Below are 17,415 nucleotides of genomic sequence, written 5' to 3' on the forward strand. Positions count from 1 at the left end.
TCAATAACTGAGGGCTTGAGAGGGTAATGTAATTTAGATCCTTGGTGCTTTTGGGAGTTTAGTTAGTGATCGATTGGAGACTCTGCTTTTGGATTGCAAACAAACTTTAGTACATCCAGTAGGGACTATAGCTTAAACTTGAGACCATGTTAGGTAATGGGATTATAAGACTCAATTGGTTGAGTCTAGAGTTGCCTATTTGCAAGTCTATAGAAGTCTAGTTCTTACACAGTGTTGTTATGGGCACGTGGCACGGACGTTAGATAAAAACTCGGGGCGAAGAGAGCGAGGAACCCACGAATTGAAGCTTGCTAATAGAACCGGCATGAGTGTTAAGAAATGTAAAGGAAGATAGTTGAAAAAGTTAGGGGAATGTGATTCCTACTACTTTTTTATGTTATGTAATAAAATTTGAGTGAAATGAGTAGTGGAATGTGGGGTTGATAGATTTAGGAGTTAAGAGTTTGTTACTATCTCCATGTTTATATTTAGTAGGGTTTGCTTTCATGTTTATCTTTAATAGATTTGATTTAGATTAAAATCTTTAGTAAAATTGATTTAATCTTCTACGTTCTCTATAAATAATCCTCAAACAATTAAGAGTGGTATCCAAAGGATCAATTACTTAATGTCCGACAAGTGTATGAGATTAGGTTTTTGTTCCTCTCTGGTCAGTGACTCGTCCCTTTCATGGGCGAAGTACATAAGAGTGTTGGTGGGGCATTTTCCCCTCCTCAAAAGTTTATAGCAATGGTATTTTTCTTCAATTTTAAAATTTATTTTATACTATTTCCTTTAAATGCTCCTTCACATACTACAAAATCTATTTATAAATATATTTGTGACCCTCTTTATGTCAAATCCTGGCTCCGTGTGGAGGTGGTTTTGATGCGTGTTGGGAAACGTTGGTTGGTGGGCGGACGACGAGCGAAAAAGCCTGTAGCTGGCAATCATCCTGTAATAATCAATATTGTATTGAATATTGATCATTTGATATTATTTTTCTGTGGCTAGTTTAAACATCTACTTGGACAATGTTATCTATCCAGAATATGTTGCTCAATATATTGCATCTCTCTCTCTCTTGTCTCTCTCTCTCTCTCTCTCTCTCTCTCTCTCTCATGTTCTCTCTTTCCCCTCGTTTTGTATAAATGGCTGTTCTCTGCTCGATATATGCTTCTAGACTAGATAATATGACCCACAATGTTGACTCGTAAACAAGTTTGTGACTGTTGATAGTTGTAAATGCGGATGCTTTGTGCTGATGTATTCTTCATTATATTTGTCTTTGTAGTTCAACTGCAAATCCTCCATTTGGATCCCAATACATATAGTCATACCTGAGCGACCTACTGAATGCACAGTATTCAATGTCATTGCAGGTATAGTCTCCGACTTGGCATTATTATTACAATTTTGATGCATGGTTGAAAATTCATCTTCATTTTCACCAATATGATGCTTCTTTCTTTTTCTATACTTTTTTGTTTGAGTGCTATTCATCTTTATAATAGTGAGAGTTTCAAGAGGACGTAGATAATGCTTACTAAGACAAATTGGTATCCTACTGTTTATTTGAAAGGGATGCTATCGCACTGTATTCCAACTAGATGGCTGGTTTATGTTTTTTTTTGACAGATTCGCCTCGCGACTCTGTTCAGTTCATTGAGTGGTCACCTACTTCATGTCCACGTGCACTGCTCATAGCTAATTTCCATGGACGGATAACCATTTGGACGCAGCCTTCCCAGGTATAAAAATCTTGAGTCTGCTTGAAAATTAGTGGCTTGTCACAGTTGTAGAACTGGATTGTGAGTGACAATGCATTGTGCTTGGAGCAGTTATCATCTACCATAGATCCTGAGAAAAAAAAATCTTTTCTGACTCATCTGCATTACAATCCTTTTGATTTGGTGCTCTCTGTTCAGGGACCGGCAAATCTTGTAAAAGAAGCTAGTTGCTGGCAGCTTGAATATGAATGGCGCCAGGATATTGCAGTTGTTACAAAGTGGCTCTCAGGAGCTTCTCCTGTATGTATACCTTTGATCATCTTAGATATGGAGAGAATTTAGGAAATATTTTATGACTCATGCGAACCTTTGTTTGTTGCAAAACTAGTATAGGAGACTCTCAGCTAGATCTAGTGGTTCCACCAAGTCTACATTTGAGGAGAAATTCCTTTCGCAGCAACCACATGCTCCAGGTTCATCTTTTGTTTTTTCCGCATTGTTTCTTTGGTGTATATCGCTCTGTTATTATTTTTTGTTCATCATTTTGTGATCTTGGCATCTTTGCAGGATATAGACAGCTAAATTTATATATATTCAGATACTCTTCTTTGCTGTTTTATAATTACTATATTTAACTGAAAGTAGCTGCTGACGTTATATTTACAACAATTTTCAGAATCTATAAGGGTCCTTCCTTAATGAGTAGTAATTCTGAATTTCTAATCTTTGGTCTGCTGCATGTAGTAAGGAAAATGACGAGGAAGAAACATTCCTTTTGACCCTTATTAAGAAATAACAGCAATTGGAGATTACTCATCTTGATTCGAACTGTCTACTGTAATCCATTAGCCAAGTATAGTTAACCATAAGAAATGTTCCTTGATCAATCTTGTTTCTAGAATTACATCTGAGCAATTTTCTTTACATCTGGTGACAGCTGGTTGGCCAAATTTTCTTTGTGTTTGCTCTGTTTTCTCTTCGGGCTCTGTTCAGCTACACTGGTCCCAATGGCCACCCAATCAGAGTGGTGCTCGTTCCAAGTGGTTTGCACCAGTAAAGGGATTTTGGGTGCTGGACCTAGTGGAATCATGGCTGCTGATGCTATTGTCACAGATTCTGGAGCATTGCATGTGGCTGGAGTCCCCATAGTAAACCCATCAACTGTTGTTGTTTGGGAAGTAACACCTGGCCCCGGAAATGGTTTCCAAGCCATTCCCAAAACAAGTGTGAACAATGAAGTTCCCCCCTCACTCAATCCTCCTTCCTGGGATGGTTTTGCCCCTCTTGCTGCATATCTGTTTAGCTGGCAGGAGTATTTGTTATTAGAAGCAAAACAAGGTGTGAAAAAGACAGAACAGGATTACAGTGATGTGGTAATACTGCATTGTTCTCCTGTTTCCAACTTTTCTGCATATGTCAGCCCTGAAGCTGCTGCTCAGTCGGCAGCTACAACAACTTGGGGTTCTGGTGTCACTGCAGTTGCCTTCGATCCAACATGTGGTGGTTCTGTAATCTCTGTTGTGATAGTTGAAGGTATTTACTTTGATACTAACAGGCCCACATCTTTTTTTTGCCTTTACCATTTACTTGAATTCTCATCAGCTGGGGCCTACATATTGACTGATTTATGCTTGTTACATCCACTTTGAGTAACATTATTCATTATTCATATGCATGCGTTCTTTCTATAACGACATTTTTCGGGGATGAGAGGGTTTGGGCCCCTGTCACTCACCTCTACATTAGCAACAAAATACAAGAAAGAGAACACATTTGAGAGTGACAGACAGAATACGTTTTGTCGTTTTTACTGTAGAGGTGGAAGTTATTTGTCAAGTTGTTGTGTGTTTAACTGTTTATCAAAATGTAATGGCTTTGAGTCTCTGTGCAGGGCAGTACATGTCCCCCTATGATCCTGACGAAGGTCCTTCTGTCAATGGCTGGAGAGTTCAACGTTGGGAATCATCTGTAGAGAATGTAGTGATCCATCAGATTTTTGGGAATCCTAGCTCTAATTTTGGTGGCCATACACCTAAGCAAACAGTTTGGGTGAGTAAAGTGAATAAATGCGTACCAGCACCTAGTGAGTTCAAATGTCCTGGAGGAGTGGCCATACCACCAATCCGGGATGGAAAAGTAACTCCTGAATCTGGTGTTGAGAAAAGAGTCAGTTTTGATCCTTTTGATCTGCCTAGTGATATAAGAACGCTTGCTCGGATAGTGTACTCTGCTCATGGTGGTGAGATTGCTGTTTCTTTTCTTCAAGGTGGGGTTCATGTTTTCTCTGGTGCAAACTTCGCAGCTGTTGATAGCTACCAGATTAATGTTGGCTCCGCCATTGCTGCTCCGGCATTCTCTTCTACCAGTTGCTGTTCAGCATCTGTTTGGCATGATGGTAGCAAGGATTGTACTATATTGAAAATTATACGGGTGCTTCCTCCTGTTCCTAGTAGTCAAGCAAAAGCCAACTCTGCAATGTGGGAGCGAGCTATTGCTGAGAGGTATGTTGAGTAGATAGTTGAAAGGTTGTTCTGTTGAGCCTAATCCTACATTGGCTGATATATTTTGACTCTGCCTGTATATATTGAGTGCGGATTGGTTTTGTGATTCTGCATGTCACACCTCTTTTGACTTCATGCCTGTGTAGGTTTTGGTGGAGTCTTTTGGTAGGAGTTGATTGGTGGGATGCAGTTGGCTGCACACAGAGTGCTGCAGAGGATGGCATTGGTAAGAGAGCTTAGTTCCTCTATTCAGGTTGTAAAGTTATACTGTCCTAGTATACGGCAGCATCATAGGCTGATAGTGGAACAAAAGCATTCTCATGTAATCATGTCTCAGTGGTAGGATGCTGCAAAATTTGGCATGTAAACTGATAAGCGTGTGGGTCTGGAATAGAAACTGGTCATTTTGCACTCAGCCCCAAAAAACCAAAACAAAAAGGGAGAAGAAAATTCATATCAATTTCCATTATGTATAAGACCTAATTTAATTGTCATTGCAGAATTGATACGCACATCCCCATAGGGGGGCTTTTACTTTTGGATGATAGCTTAGATTAACAATGCATAGGATCGAGTTTTGAAAAATTACATGATCTAATAAGCTCAAAGTATGTGATGGGTTAGCCACTATTATTTTTATATATGCAACCTATCACATAAAGCAAACACCCCTTCATGCCTCATACTAATCTGGATAGGGCAAGAATAACTGGAGTGAGTAAACAAGCAGTTCACGTTCGTTGGATATTTTATGTTCAAATATGGTTTTGCTTCTTGCTGATTTGTGCACCTATACATTCCAGTATCGCTGAACAGTGTCATTGCTGTACTGGATGCTGACTTCCACTCCCTTCCCTCAACTCAACACAGGCAGCAGTATGGACCTGTATGTTAGTTGGTGCTCATTTTCAATTTCTTGTTTTGATTATATGATAGAAAGCTGAGTGTAAATCTTTGTATGACACACCTGGAGACATGATTCAAAACTTACATCATATTTATCTGGAAATGCAGAGTTTGGACAGAATAAAATGTAGGCTTCTTGAAGGCACAAGTGCTCAAGAGGTTAGAGCCATGGTCCTTGACATGCAAGCAAGGTTATTGTTGGACATGCTCGGTAAAGGAATTGAATCAGCTTTAATAAATCCTTCAGCTCTGGTGCAAGAACCTTGGCAAGCATCTGGTGAGACACTATCTAATATTGATGCTGATGCAATGGCTGTTGATCCAGCGCTTGTTCTAAGTATCCAGGTTTGTCACTTTTAGCTTGTCTTGCCTTACCTTCATGATATTTTTATATTTCTTGCATTTCGCATGTGCAATTGACATGTATATGTTTCATTAATAGTGCCAACCTTAGTGTACTGTGTGATGATCCAGGCTTATGTTGATGCGGTCCTTGATCTGGCTTCACACTTCATTACACGTTTGCGACGATATGCAAGCTTCTGTCGTACACTGGCAAGTCATGCCGCTACCTCAGGTACAGGTGGGAGTCGTAATTTGGTGACGAGCCCTACACAAAGTACTACTGCTCCTGCAACAACTCAGGGTAAGTATGCAATGTTAGTTCCAGATATGGTTTCAAGATTCTTGTCCGCACAAAAGAATTTTACTGCCCTCAGCTTGAGTTATAATTGGGTGTCCTCGTCTTTTATGTTCTCCTGACTTTTGAATATCCTTTGCGCTTCATCTTCAGCTTCACAAGGTGGAACCACAAGCTCCACAGGTAGTACTCAGATGCAAGCCTGGGTACAAGGGGCTATTGCAAAGATCAGTAGTACAAATGATACCGCTGTTCCAAGCACAGCTCCGAACCCCATAAGTGGCCATTCAACATTTATGCCAATAAGTATCAACACAGGAACATTTCCAGGAACTCCAGCTGTTCGGCTCATTGGAGACTGCCATTTCCTTCATCGATTATGCCAACTTCTGCTATTTTGTTTTTTCTTTCGGCGAACACAACTTCCCCGCTTTATTGGAGCTGCTCAAAGAAATAACGATTCGTCGGTCCAAAAGCCTCAGATTGGTATTTTGAGCAAATCAGAAGAAACCAACTCAATAACTGTAAAGCCCGCATCGACTGCTATCAGTTCAGAAGAAACACAGCCAAGGACTGGGCAGGTAGGAAATAGTGTGAAGGCACCCGAAGAAGGTCCAACTAGCCGGTCAAGATTAGGTTCCGGTAATGCTGGTCAAGGATATACGTTTGAGGAGGTACAGTTGTTGCAACTATTTATTTTCAAGATAGGGAAATTAACTAGAAATTCTCAGTTTTGCATGAGCAGTTTTGAATCAATAATCTTTTTCAATCTGAACTTCTTAATACTATAAATGTAGCATTACATCATCATCCTACACCTTTACTTGCTACTAAAGTACTTATTTACTCATTGGGATGACACATGGAGTAACTCTCTTAGATAATTTTGTTTGCAATTTACCCTGAGTTGCCTTGTTTATATCTTCGGTTTATATGATATCCATGCAGGTGAAAGTCCTCTTCCTTATACTTATGGATCTCTGTCGAAGGACATCAGGATTGCAACATCAACTGCCACTTTCACAGGTGGGGAGCAGCAACATCCAAGTCCGCCTTCATTACATTGATGGTAACTACACAGTTCTACCAGAGGTTGTTGAAGCTTCACTTGGCCCTCATATGCAGGTACATTATGGTAGATGAAGTTATACTTGTTGTCTGTGGTTCTGTAGCCTGAGCATTTTAAACTAATAAAAGGCCTATTAATCACTGATATAATGGTCTTCCACTTATGCTGTACTGCAGAATATGCCCCGGCCTAGAGGTGCAGATGCTGCAGGTCTGCTTCTTCGTGAGTTGGAACTCCACCCCCCAGCTGAAGAATGGCACAAGAGGAATATGTTTGGAGGACCCTGGTCAGATCGAGATGGCACAAGTGTATCAGATGAGGGCACTAAATACAGCAGCTCATCTGAAAATGTAGATGCTCATAATGGAACTCACACCCTGTGGCCGAGAAAGCGTAGGATGTCAGAACGAGATGCAGCTTTTGGATTGAATACCTCAGTGGGCCTTGGAGCATACTACGGGATCATGGGATCCCGGAGAGATGTTATAACTGCTGTCTGGAAAACAGGGCTTGAAGGAACATGGTACAAAGTAGGTTGCCATTTATCATTGAGCTTGACCTCTCATGTAATATCTTCTTCGTCTGTTGTTTCTGAATATCCTATTTGGTTGCAGTGCATAAGATGCTTGCGGCAGACGTGTGCATTTGGTTCAGCTGCTACTCCCTCAAATCAGAATGAGAAAGAAATATGGTGGATCAGCCGCTGGGCATACGGGTGCCCAATGTGCGGCGGAACATGGGTTCGGGTCGTCTAGATAAACAACCTTCTCTCTTTCAATGTAGAACATCTGGTAATGGTTTGCTTCACATTTTTCTGTATATAATGTAGGATAGAATTGTAATCTGCTTTCACATCAATTTTGTGAACAAGATTTTAGCATTTTTTTTAACTCTGGTTTTGTGATAATCAGCCATCTCATTCTTATATCAACAACACTAATACTAATACTAATACTAATAATAATGTCATAAAAAGTAAAAACTCCAGAACTGACACCATATTTACATTTGTAATAATAATAATAATTATAATAATAAAAACTAGAACCAAAACCCAAATTTAGGTTCCGACAACAGGGGATTAATAATCAAAGATACAATCAAGATCGAATTATTAAAAAAGTAAAAGAAAAAAAGAAAGAAATTATGTGTGGTGAGTTGAAAAGAATGATGATGAGGATTGAAAGGATCAGCCCCAGGTTGCCCAGTTAGCAGAACTGCCAACGCGGGGCATGCTGTTAACCTTAGAATAGGCATCCACAGCGAAATACGATCCGCACATTGCGCCTTCGCTGTCGATTCTCGGCATCGCCTTCATCTTATGCATCGGGTGCTCGAAGCTTGTCAATCCTTTATCGCTATGGTACAAGCATCCTGCATTTTCCAATTTCTCACCTTACTAACCAATTTACTAATTAATCCTAGATTTGATTTATCCACACACATATATACATACCAGGTGGAAATGGAGCATACGATTTTCTGCAGCTTGCTTTTATAAGGCCAACATTGTCCGATATCATCACCGATCCATCAGATGACACTCCCCAAAACAAATTCAACGCCTTATCACTACCCTACATTTCAAATTAAAAAAACACACACACACACACCAATTCGTCAAATCAATTGAACAAGACGATTATGAGAAATCGAGAAAATGCATTCGACTGCTTACGAGGGCGGCGAAGACAGTGCCATATTTGTGATCGTAGATGACAAAAGCGAAGCTGCCTTCGAGCTCATTGATCACCTGATGCGCGGGCATGGGGCTGCGGTCGCGGAGAGTCCGGTACGCCTCGATCACGAACAGCGCCTCATTTCCACACTTTGTCAGCCCGTACTGCTTGTTCAGGAGGCACAGGTTCTTCAAATCCCCCATGAAAATGCAGTACACGTCATCCACCCCCGAGAACAAACTGCAATCGTCGTCACATTTCAAAATTCAAATCAACCAACCAAAATTCATTCAATTGTAAGGCGATTGTGCCGATTTTACCTTCGATAGCGGGTAAGCTGAGGTGAGGCGTGAGCTAGGGCGGCCTTGTCGACGAATTGAACGGAGTAGCCATTTTTGGGGTTTGAATCTAAGAAATCCTTTAGAGTATCATCTGGAGTTTTGGATCTGACAGAGGCTGCCATTGGGGCTGGGCTGTGTAGCTCGCGCGGTGGATCAATCACGCCGTTCCTGAATATAGACAGCATTTTTACCAATTTAATTTCTCTCTCTAGAGACGGAAATGGTATAAATAAAAGCAGATGGATGAATGCATATGCATAGAGCGATGGGAAATGCATGGATGAAATTTGATGCGTTGGAGCGGCAAATTCGGTTGTAAAACCAGGAAATGGAAATGAGAAATATTTAGAATACATTAATAGTATTATTTATTTTATTTTATGGAGTATTTATTTTAATTTTAGCATCACCAAAATTATCATTAACATAATCAATTATGCAAATTACTTAAAAATCAGAATTCGTTTACTCGGAGAAGAAAAAAAAATGTGATATTCGACAATTTAGAACTAAGTCAGAAATTGATTAGAGAAAATAAACTAAATTATTTTTAAAAATATAAAAAGAAAAGGGTGGATGGCGTGTCATGTCGCCCACAAGTCGCGCTCAGTAGAACAAAACTCCATGTTATATTAACTTGATACCAACTGTGAACAATATTTAAGTGATTAAAACCAAATTAAATGAATAAAACAAATTAAATTATACTGTACTTCGTACTAAATGAGGATTAAATAAGAGTGATGGTAACAAATAGTATTTAACATAAATTTGGAATTACTAACAGGGCCATATGCAATCCACAATAACATTTATATTATAGCTTTTTAGGGCTATCTTCTAATGCTTATAACATCATAATATAAAATTAAAACTAAATCTACACTCTTAGATTTTAAAATGAGTGGATGAGATTAAAACTCACAAATTTTAATAAATAGTAGACAAAATATCAACAAAAGGGTAATACCGTCTCATATGATAATTTTCGTGGGTGTTTTTTTATATCAACACAGTGTATTACAAATATCAACAATATGACATGAGAATATCAACACAAGTACAAGAAAATAGCAACACATTTTAGTGATATTTTACCTACATTATATTGAGATTTTGTATACACTATATTGAGATTTTTTTACATTTGTTGATAAAATCTGATTATCAACACGTACGAAAATTGAAATATAATTTATCAAATTTCATCACCCAAACATCGTCGGAACATATGCAATTGAGATCTCGTTGGAATCCATTTAAAATTATCTTTAATTTGATATATTTTTTGTGAAAAAATAATTTAAATAGAGAGAGTTACATAAATTAAAAGTTTTAAGATGATTTTGATGAGAGAGAATTGACATTAATACCCTTTAAATTTATTTAATAATTTTTTTAATTTAAAATATAATTCATATGCCATTATTTCAAACACTAATGGTTACGATTTGATCTTATGGCTAATTAATTAGCAATTGATTTCTCCCCCGTTATCTTGTCCTTATCTATATTATGGATATTTCGATGGAGAAACTAAGAAATCGTGATATTATTGCAAAATGGCTCCAATTAAAAGTTTTCCATTGGATGGGCCGATGCAGCTGGTCCTATAACCGAATGATTTGTTAAGTTGGCCCTCCTCAATCCTATATCAAGCCCAATTATCTGATAATAATACTGTAGTTTCATCTTATGGTTTATACTTAAAAATCGGAAGCTATTTTTTTTATTTAAGAAATAACCTACTTTTATATGAGTAATCCGGTTACAAATATTTAAACTTTGTAGTTTCACTAAAAGTTTATGCTGAAAGTGTGCAAAAAAACAAATTTTCAATTTTCTATAAGTTCAAATAGCGCTTTACAGATCATAAGAATTTACAATACAAATGAGTTTTTGAAATTAACATACAAATAATACAATGTTGATATACCTAATTGGTGAAAATTCCTGTATGTATTGCACTAAGCTAAAATATACTGTGAAAAGCCTGGGATCGGCCCACAACAAGGCCCACCCAATCGCTTCTATTTCTATTTCTTAGGGAAGGATTATAATATTTCTTGAGAGATCCAAATGCCTGTAATGTCTTGTAAAGTACTCTTCCTAACTTTTTCACAAAAGGTTTATTTTAATATTTTTTCTCTCTCTTTTTTATTTGGAAAAACGGTTATTTTCGAACTAGATTATTCTAGAATAGCATGCAATCTTCAAATTAGATTGGTTCTAACAATATAAAATTCAACAACTGCGTCACATTTTTCTTAATAATTATGTATATAACCACTTGCATTTGAGTGTTTGACCACAGAAACGGAAAAACAAAGCATAAAAAGTTGCAACGATGATCAAAATCAGCGGCATGCTATTGGTCTTCCACTTTTTACAATATCTAACGTGTAAACTTAGAATAAAAAAGATGCACGCAATGACGCAATAAATAAATGCATTTATTGTAGCCTTTTTTTTCTTTCTGAAACATGATATCTCAAATATAGGCAGACACAAAACTTTCGTTCATGTGCAATAGATCCAAAAATCCTGGAACCTGAGATCAAATACTGCTACTTTCGTTCATAATTATAAGAAGAAATCGTCGAACACAAATTTCTAGAAATCGTGTACAATTATTTATATCGTGATTGGAAATATTATACCGTTGAACACATCAAATTGTTAAATGTTATGTATCCTATTAAAATTAGTTCATGTTGCCTCATATTTTTATGGATGTCTGGAGTTCAAGTATATTCTTTTCTGTTTCATTCGCTTTTTTAAATTAAATTAAAGAACCAGATGTTCAGTATTACTATAAATATGAATACTATGATGTGATGCCATAGATTAAGACTCGTACCTAATATCTAAATTTCAAGTGGTCCGTTGTTGGCTTTGTCACAATGAAATTAATTAATATCGATCATTGAATCGCTCCAATTTATTGGATTGTCTACTTTCACGCATATTCGCAAGCCGTATAAACAATATTACCACCTCGATGATATTATTCCAATCGTATTCTATTTACTAAATTTTGAAATATAAAATATAGTATTAATTTATAAATAAATGAACTATACATATTTTGATTATATATATTGTTTTTCAATGCGTCTAAATTTAAAAGAATAATAACTCAAACGTTTTATATGTGGAGGAAAATTTTCATATGTTCTCTCCCATTAATTTAAGATTAATTAAGGTGCGATTTCCGTCGGATTTATTATGTTGGCAGGACTGGATGCACCGACTTGGAAGGGAAGGTAGAATGTGATATTTCACAATTTCGTGTGTATCTTTTCTATCCACAAATTCCTCCGACTGTGACACTCTAATAATCGTACTGTTAGGTTGAGTGTTAAGGACCTAAATCCCTAACGATCCGATAAAACGGACAATAACGAGATAAAGATAATCCGGCGCCCGTGAGGGTCAGCGGAGATAAAGATCTGGGCGGCTGTGCACGGGTTCCAACCCGTCGGGCAACGGCTACAGATCAGATATACATTCCGGCTGTGCGCGGAGACCTTCCGTCGGGCAGCAGGTAGCGTAAGGAATTAGGGATTCAAAGAATCACAAGTGGACTTGGCCAAAATAATATTGTATTTCATTGAATGATTAAAAAAGATAACAGTCTATCCTATTTATAATGCTACTGACTTAATGAACAAGAAAACAAAGATATAGAAAGAGATATGCTAAATCCCTATAATATCTAAACTAAATAATAATAATAATAACTAAACTAAATAATAATAATATAGGTTCGTATCAACTCCCCCACGGTTAAAATTCACCTTGTCCTCAAGGTGGGAACCACGAAGCAAAAAGGAGAGATGAAAGCAAAAGCTTCGGCGAGGCAACTCCTCCTGGATCAAACACGCACCGAACAGATGAGTCTTCACTTCCATAAAAAATCAACAAAGGAGACCCAACTTTGTCGGAAAAATTCCTTGCCAAATCGAAAAGCTTGTCCACGTTTCCCAGAATGCCCAAGCATGGCATGTCCTTACTCGGAGGGATCAACCTTGCATCTTTGTCGAGCGATGTTGATCGATGATTCATACTTGGAACATCACCGACATTCAAATCCACATAGACCCAAGCAATTACGGGCAAATCGGTGTAAGCACCATCTCCTTTCTTGCCCCAACAATTTCCAATAACATTTTGGGATGACACTTGAACAACATTGAGTGAGGCGATTATCTTCTCCACTTCACCAATAGAACCATCCTCCTCTTTATCTTCTAGCAATGTCTCCTCCTTTTCACCAATCTTCTCATCAGATACCCCAACGAGCACTTGCGGTGGCTCATTGTCGTTCTTGACAATCCCTTTGTTCTTGAGGAACTCTCCAGGGGACTCGTTGTTTGGAACATCAAGATGAGCGCCATCATTGTGAACATCGGTAATGTCATTGAGAACATCATCACCGAATACTATCGTGGGAGTATTATCAGTTTTCTCTTCGGCTAAATTCTCATCTTGAATGTTCTCCTCAAACTCATCCCCATCATCCGCATAACAGAGAATGCGTTGTTTACACACATGTCCCATCACCCATTTCTCGGGACAGTGCCAGCAGAGACCCAACCTGGACCGTTCTGACTTCTCCGCCTGGGAGACCCGTATTAGAGGCAGGCGTGGCTGCTCCGAAGTTTGACTGGTCACACGTGTGGGCTGACTGTACAGGTTCCGCGTTGGCTTTTCGGTGGAGTAGCGAGGCTGGTGGGAGGCGGGCTGGACTCGCGCTCTCACCTCCTCCCGAGGGCGAGGTCGGTCCCAGCTGGTCTCCGAGCTTCGGGGCCGGTCAAAGGGCAGGTAGTCGCGGTCCTGCTGTTGCGCCGGTAGACAGCGGCGATTGGTTCGATGTCTGGGCGGATCCCAGCAACTAGGTGGACACGGCGGTGGCTGATCATAATCCGAGTATCCCTGCGATGCCCGGTGTGGCGGTGGTTCCCAACAAGAGGGTTGTCGCGTCGGTGGAGGGTCATAGGGATCGAAATCCTGGAGTTGGTATCTCGGTCGTGGGCGACGATTAGGTGGATCCAAGTGGTGTGAGACGTAGGGTGATTCTGGATCGGGCCACGACGGCGAACATAGTACTTCCACCCGACTGCTCGGAGGGTCCCAACAAGTTACACGGCGAGGTTGGGCCGGCTGGTAGGGACACAATGGCTGTGTGGCCTGAGGGACGTCGTATTGACGACGACGATAGCCGACGTAGTCGTATGACATGTCGACGGACTGAAGCGTGGCTGTGGTGGATGATGATCGTCTGACTTCGACGCTGCCCGCAGGAATCCTTCCCGTCGGGCGTTGCAGAAGGAGAGTTGTCCGACGGCTAGAGCTCGACGGACAGGCGGGACTCGGCAACCAAAGCAGTTGTTGTGCGCGGAATGTTTTCCGTCGGGCAGCGGTGTAGCTTCAGTTCGAGATGGTGGGAGGGTGAGATCACGATGAAAGCACCAGTTGTTAAGGACCTAAATCCCTAACGATCCGATAAAACGGACAATAACGAGATAAAGATAATCCGGCGCCCGTGAGGGTCAGCGGAGATAAAGATCTGGGCGGCTGTGCACGGGTTCCAACCCGTCGGGCAACGGCTACAGATCAGATATACGTTCCGGCTGTGCGCGGAGACCTTCCGTCGGGCAGCAGGTAGCGTAAGGAATTAGGGATTCAAAGAATCACAAGTGGACTTGGCCAAAATAATATTGTATTTCATTGAATGATTAAAAAAGATAACAGTCTATCCTATTTATAATGCTACTGACTTAATGAACAAGAAAACAAAGATATAGAAAGAGATATGCTAAATCCCTATAATATCTAAACTAAATAATAATAATAATAACTAAACTAAATAATAATAATATAGGTTCGTATCATTGAGTTAGAACAGTTGTCCCATAATCTCTTTTGTAATCATAATACTCTCATCAAAATTGAATTTTAATACAAATACAATGATTCAAGCTAGCTAGATTGATATTTATCGTTAATATGATTGAAGATTCTAAAACTACAGCCTTACTTATGAAATAATCATAATATTCAATCAAAATTCAAGTGACAGTTAGTAATAATAAATATGATAGTACCAATAATAGATTGATGACTGGGGTGGAACAGTAATGGTTTAGCACATTCGAGAAAAATCCATCCATCGGTATCATGATCTCTTTACAACAGACAATTGTTGAATGTATTAATTGAATGATACTCAAATGCAAAATTATTTGATTGTGTCCCCACTGAATATATTGCTGATGTGTGTTCAACACATAACGCACGAATTTGTCATTTAATGTTTTGATTTAGATTTAGATTTAGATTTAGTATTTTCAAGTACATTATAGAAAGTTCAATCACAACTCGATATATTAGTACTCCTCCGTCCCTAAAAAGTACCCCAAACTATTTTCTTTTTAGTCGTTTCTACAAATAATGAACTTTCTAATTTTAGAAACTTTTTTATCTCTAATAAGGTGAGACTCATTTTCCACTAACAATATTTTAAAAACTTTATCTTTCTATTTCTCTCTTACTTTTCCAACCATACATTAAAATTGCAAAATTGCAAAACGAAGGAAGTACTATTTTTGGATTAATTGCAAAATTGATGCGTAAAAGTGGACTTAGAGCATCTGCCAGTGGCGGACGCAGAAATTTATTTTGGCGGGGGCTATACTCTTACTTTATCTGTCCAAATTTTAGGAAGGGCTATGGATAAATTTTGAAAATTTTAAGAAATTTAGAAGAAGAAAAACATTTTAAAAAAACTTTTGGGAAGGGCTTAAGCCCCTCACTGCTCCTTACTGTGTCCGTCACTGGCATCTGCAACGGTGGACGGGCGGAGTCCGTCCGTCCGTGCCAGCGGCACGGAGGAGGTCGTCCGCCGCTGCGCTCGCGCCTCTGGCACGGCGCTGCTCGATGCATCGAGCACGTCCGTGCCAGCGAGCAGCTGACGTGGCGTGCTACGACTGGGCAACGACTTTGAATATTTTTATTTTTTTAAAAAAATCGGTATTTAATTATAAAAATTGATAAAAAAATATATTTTCCAAATCTCAAAAATATGTCCGTTTTTTTGCCCTTTTTCTGTATTTTTTTGATTCCCCCCCTCAAAATCATCTATAAATACACACATTCATCATCCATTTATCACATCAAATCATCCCTCATTCATCTCTCATTCATAATTTTCATACAACCTATCTTCACCTTCATCTCTCACTCAAAACCTCAAATGGATTTCACCCATCTCATTGCGGAAGCGGAGCGCGAAGAACAAGAATACTACGAACAACATCGTGCCGCTTATGAAGCATATGTCGCAGCGAATATCCCCGCCCCTCCTCCTCAACCAACTAGATCAACTCGCCGCTACATCCATCGTGACCGGGAGGGAGCCCACGAAAGGCTCGTTGCCGACTATTTTGCCGACTAGCCGCGGTTTCCGGCAGATTACTTCAGGCGCCGTTTTTGCATGTCAAAGCGCTTGTTTATGCGAATTGTCAACACATTGCCCGCACGTGTTGAATTCTTCCAAACAGGTCCAGATGCAGCCGGCCGGCAAAGTATCGCGCCGTTGCAGAAGTGTACGTGTGCCATCCAACAACTCGCTACTGGGCAAACGGCCGACCTCTTCGACGAGTATTTGCATGTCTGTGAGTCCACTGGAATCCTTTGTCTAAAAAACTTTTGCGAGGGCGTTCGTACAACTTTCGGTGATGAATTCCTTCGGGTACCCACCACCGATGATTGCCAACGGTTGCTTCGTCTTCACGAATCAGTCCATGGCTTTCCCGGAATGCTTGGCAGCATTGACTGCATGCATTGGAGGTGGAAGAATTGCTAGACTGCTTGGAGGGGGCAACACTTAAGCGGTCACAAAGGCGGCGGCCCAACACTTATCCTTGAGGCGGTCGCCGACTACCGCCTATGGATTTGGCATGCATATTTCAGCGTTGCCGGATCCAACAACGACTTGAACGTGCTCTATTCTTCACCACTCGTCAATGATGTGATGAATGGTGTAGCACCGGCGATCGACTTCACCATTAACGGAAATACATACCACATGGGTTACTATCTCACCGATGGTATCTACCCAAGGTGGTCGACTTTCGTGAAGACGCTCAGCAACCCGCAAGACTCGAGACGGATTCTTTTTGCGCAGCGTCAAGAGTCCACGCAGAAAGACGTCGAAAGAGCCTTTGGGGACCTTCAAGCCTGATTCAACATTGTGAAGGCCCCGGCTCGGCTCTGGTACGTGAATAATATCGCTGACATCATGTACACGTGTATTATCTTACACAACATGATTATAGCCGACGAAGGACCGAGGGCGGCTAGCTTCTACGACGAGGATGAATCCGGAAGCTCAACCGCGAGGTCTCCCCCATGCCGAGGTCGGCATACGACGGTGGGGGAGAGGCTCGAAACAAGGCACACAATGCGCGATACCCGAACCCACATTGAGCTACAAGAAGACTTAATCAAACACATGTGGACGAAATTCGGCAACGAGTAGTTTT

At 39.9% G+C, this 17,415-nt stretch overlaps 2 protein-coding genes across 2 annotated transcripts; one reads left to right on the forward strand and one right to left on the reverse strand.

Moving 5' to 3' along the window:
• The first annotated feature begins 1,151 nt into the window (after window positions 1-1,151).
• LOC121810723 (mediator of RNA polymerase II transcription subunit 16-like) lies at window positions 1,152-7,753 on the forward strand. The gene is given in 16 exon segments (XM_042211472.1): window positions 1,152-1,205; window positions 1,295-1,382; window positions 1,639-1,751; window positions 1,929-2,030; window positions 2,119-2,203; window positions 2,668-2,775; window positions 2,778-3,263; window positions 3,622-4,231; window positions 4,378-4,457; window positions 5,035-5,117; window positions 5,246-5,482; window positions 5,612-5,783; window positions 5,931-6,451; window positions 6,726-6,902; window positions 7,023-7,376; window positions 7,461-7,753. Coding segments are annotated over 16 exon segments (3,411 nt in total). The 3' UTR covers window positions 7,602-7,753.
• Window positions 7,754-7,847: 94 nt separating this feature from the next.
• On the reverse strand, window positions 7,848-9,180 carry LOC121741807 (stem-specific protein TSJT1-like). Its single transcript, XM_042134726.1, has 4 exons — window positions 8,846-9,180; window positions 8,525-8,765; window positions 8,303-8,423; window positions 7,848-8,220 (listed from the first exon to the last, which is right to left on the reverse strand). The coding sequence occupies exons 1-4, from the start codon at window positions 9,142-9,144 to the stop codon at window positions 8,036-8,038; spliced, it is 846 nt and encodes a 281-aa protein (XP_041990660.1). The 5' UTR covers window positions 9,145-9,180; the 3' UTR covers window positions 7,848-8,035.
• Between the last annotated feature and the right edge of the window lie 8,235 nt (window positions 9,181-17,415).

This window comes from Salvia splendens, chromosome 7, assembly GCF_004379255.2.
Source record: "Salvia splendens isolate huo1 chromosome 7, SspV2, whole genome shotgun sequence".
NCBI lineage: Eukaryota > Viridiplantae > Streptophyta > Magnoliopsida > Lamiales > Lamiaceae > Salvia > Salvia splendens.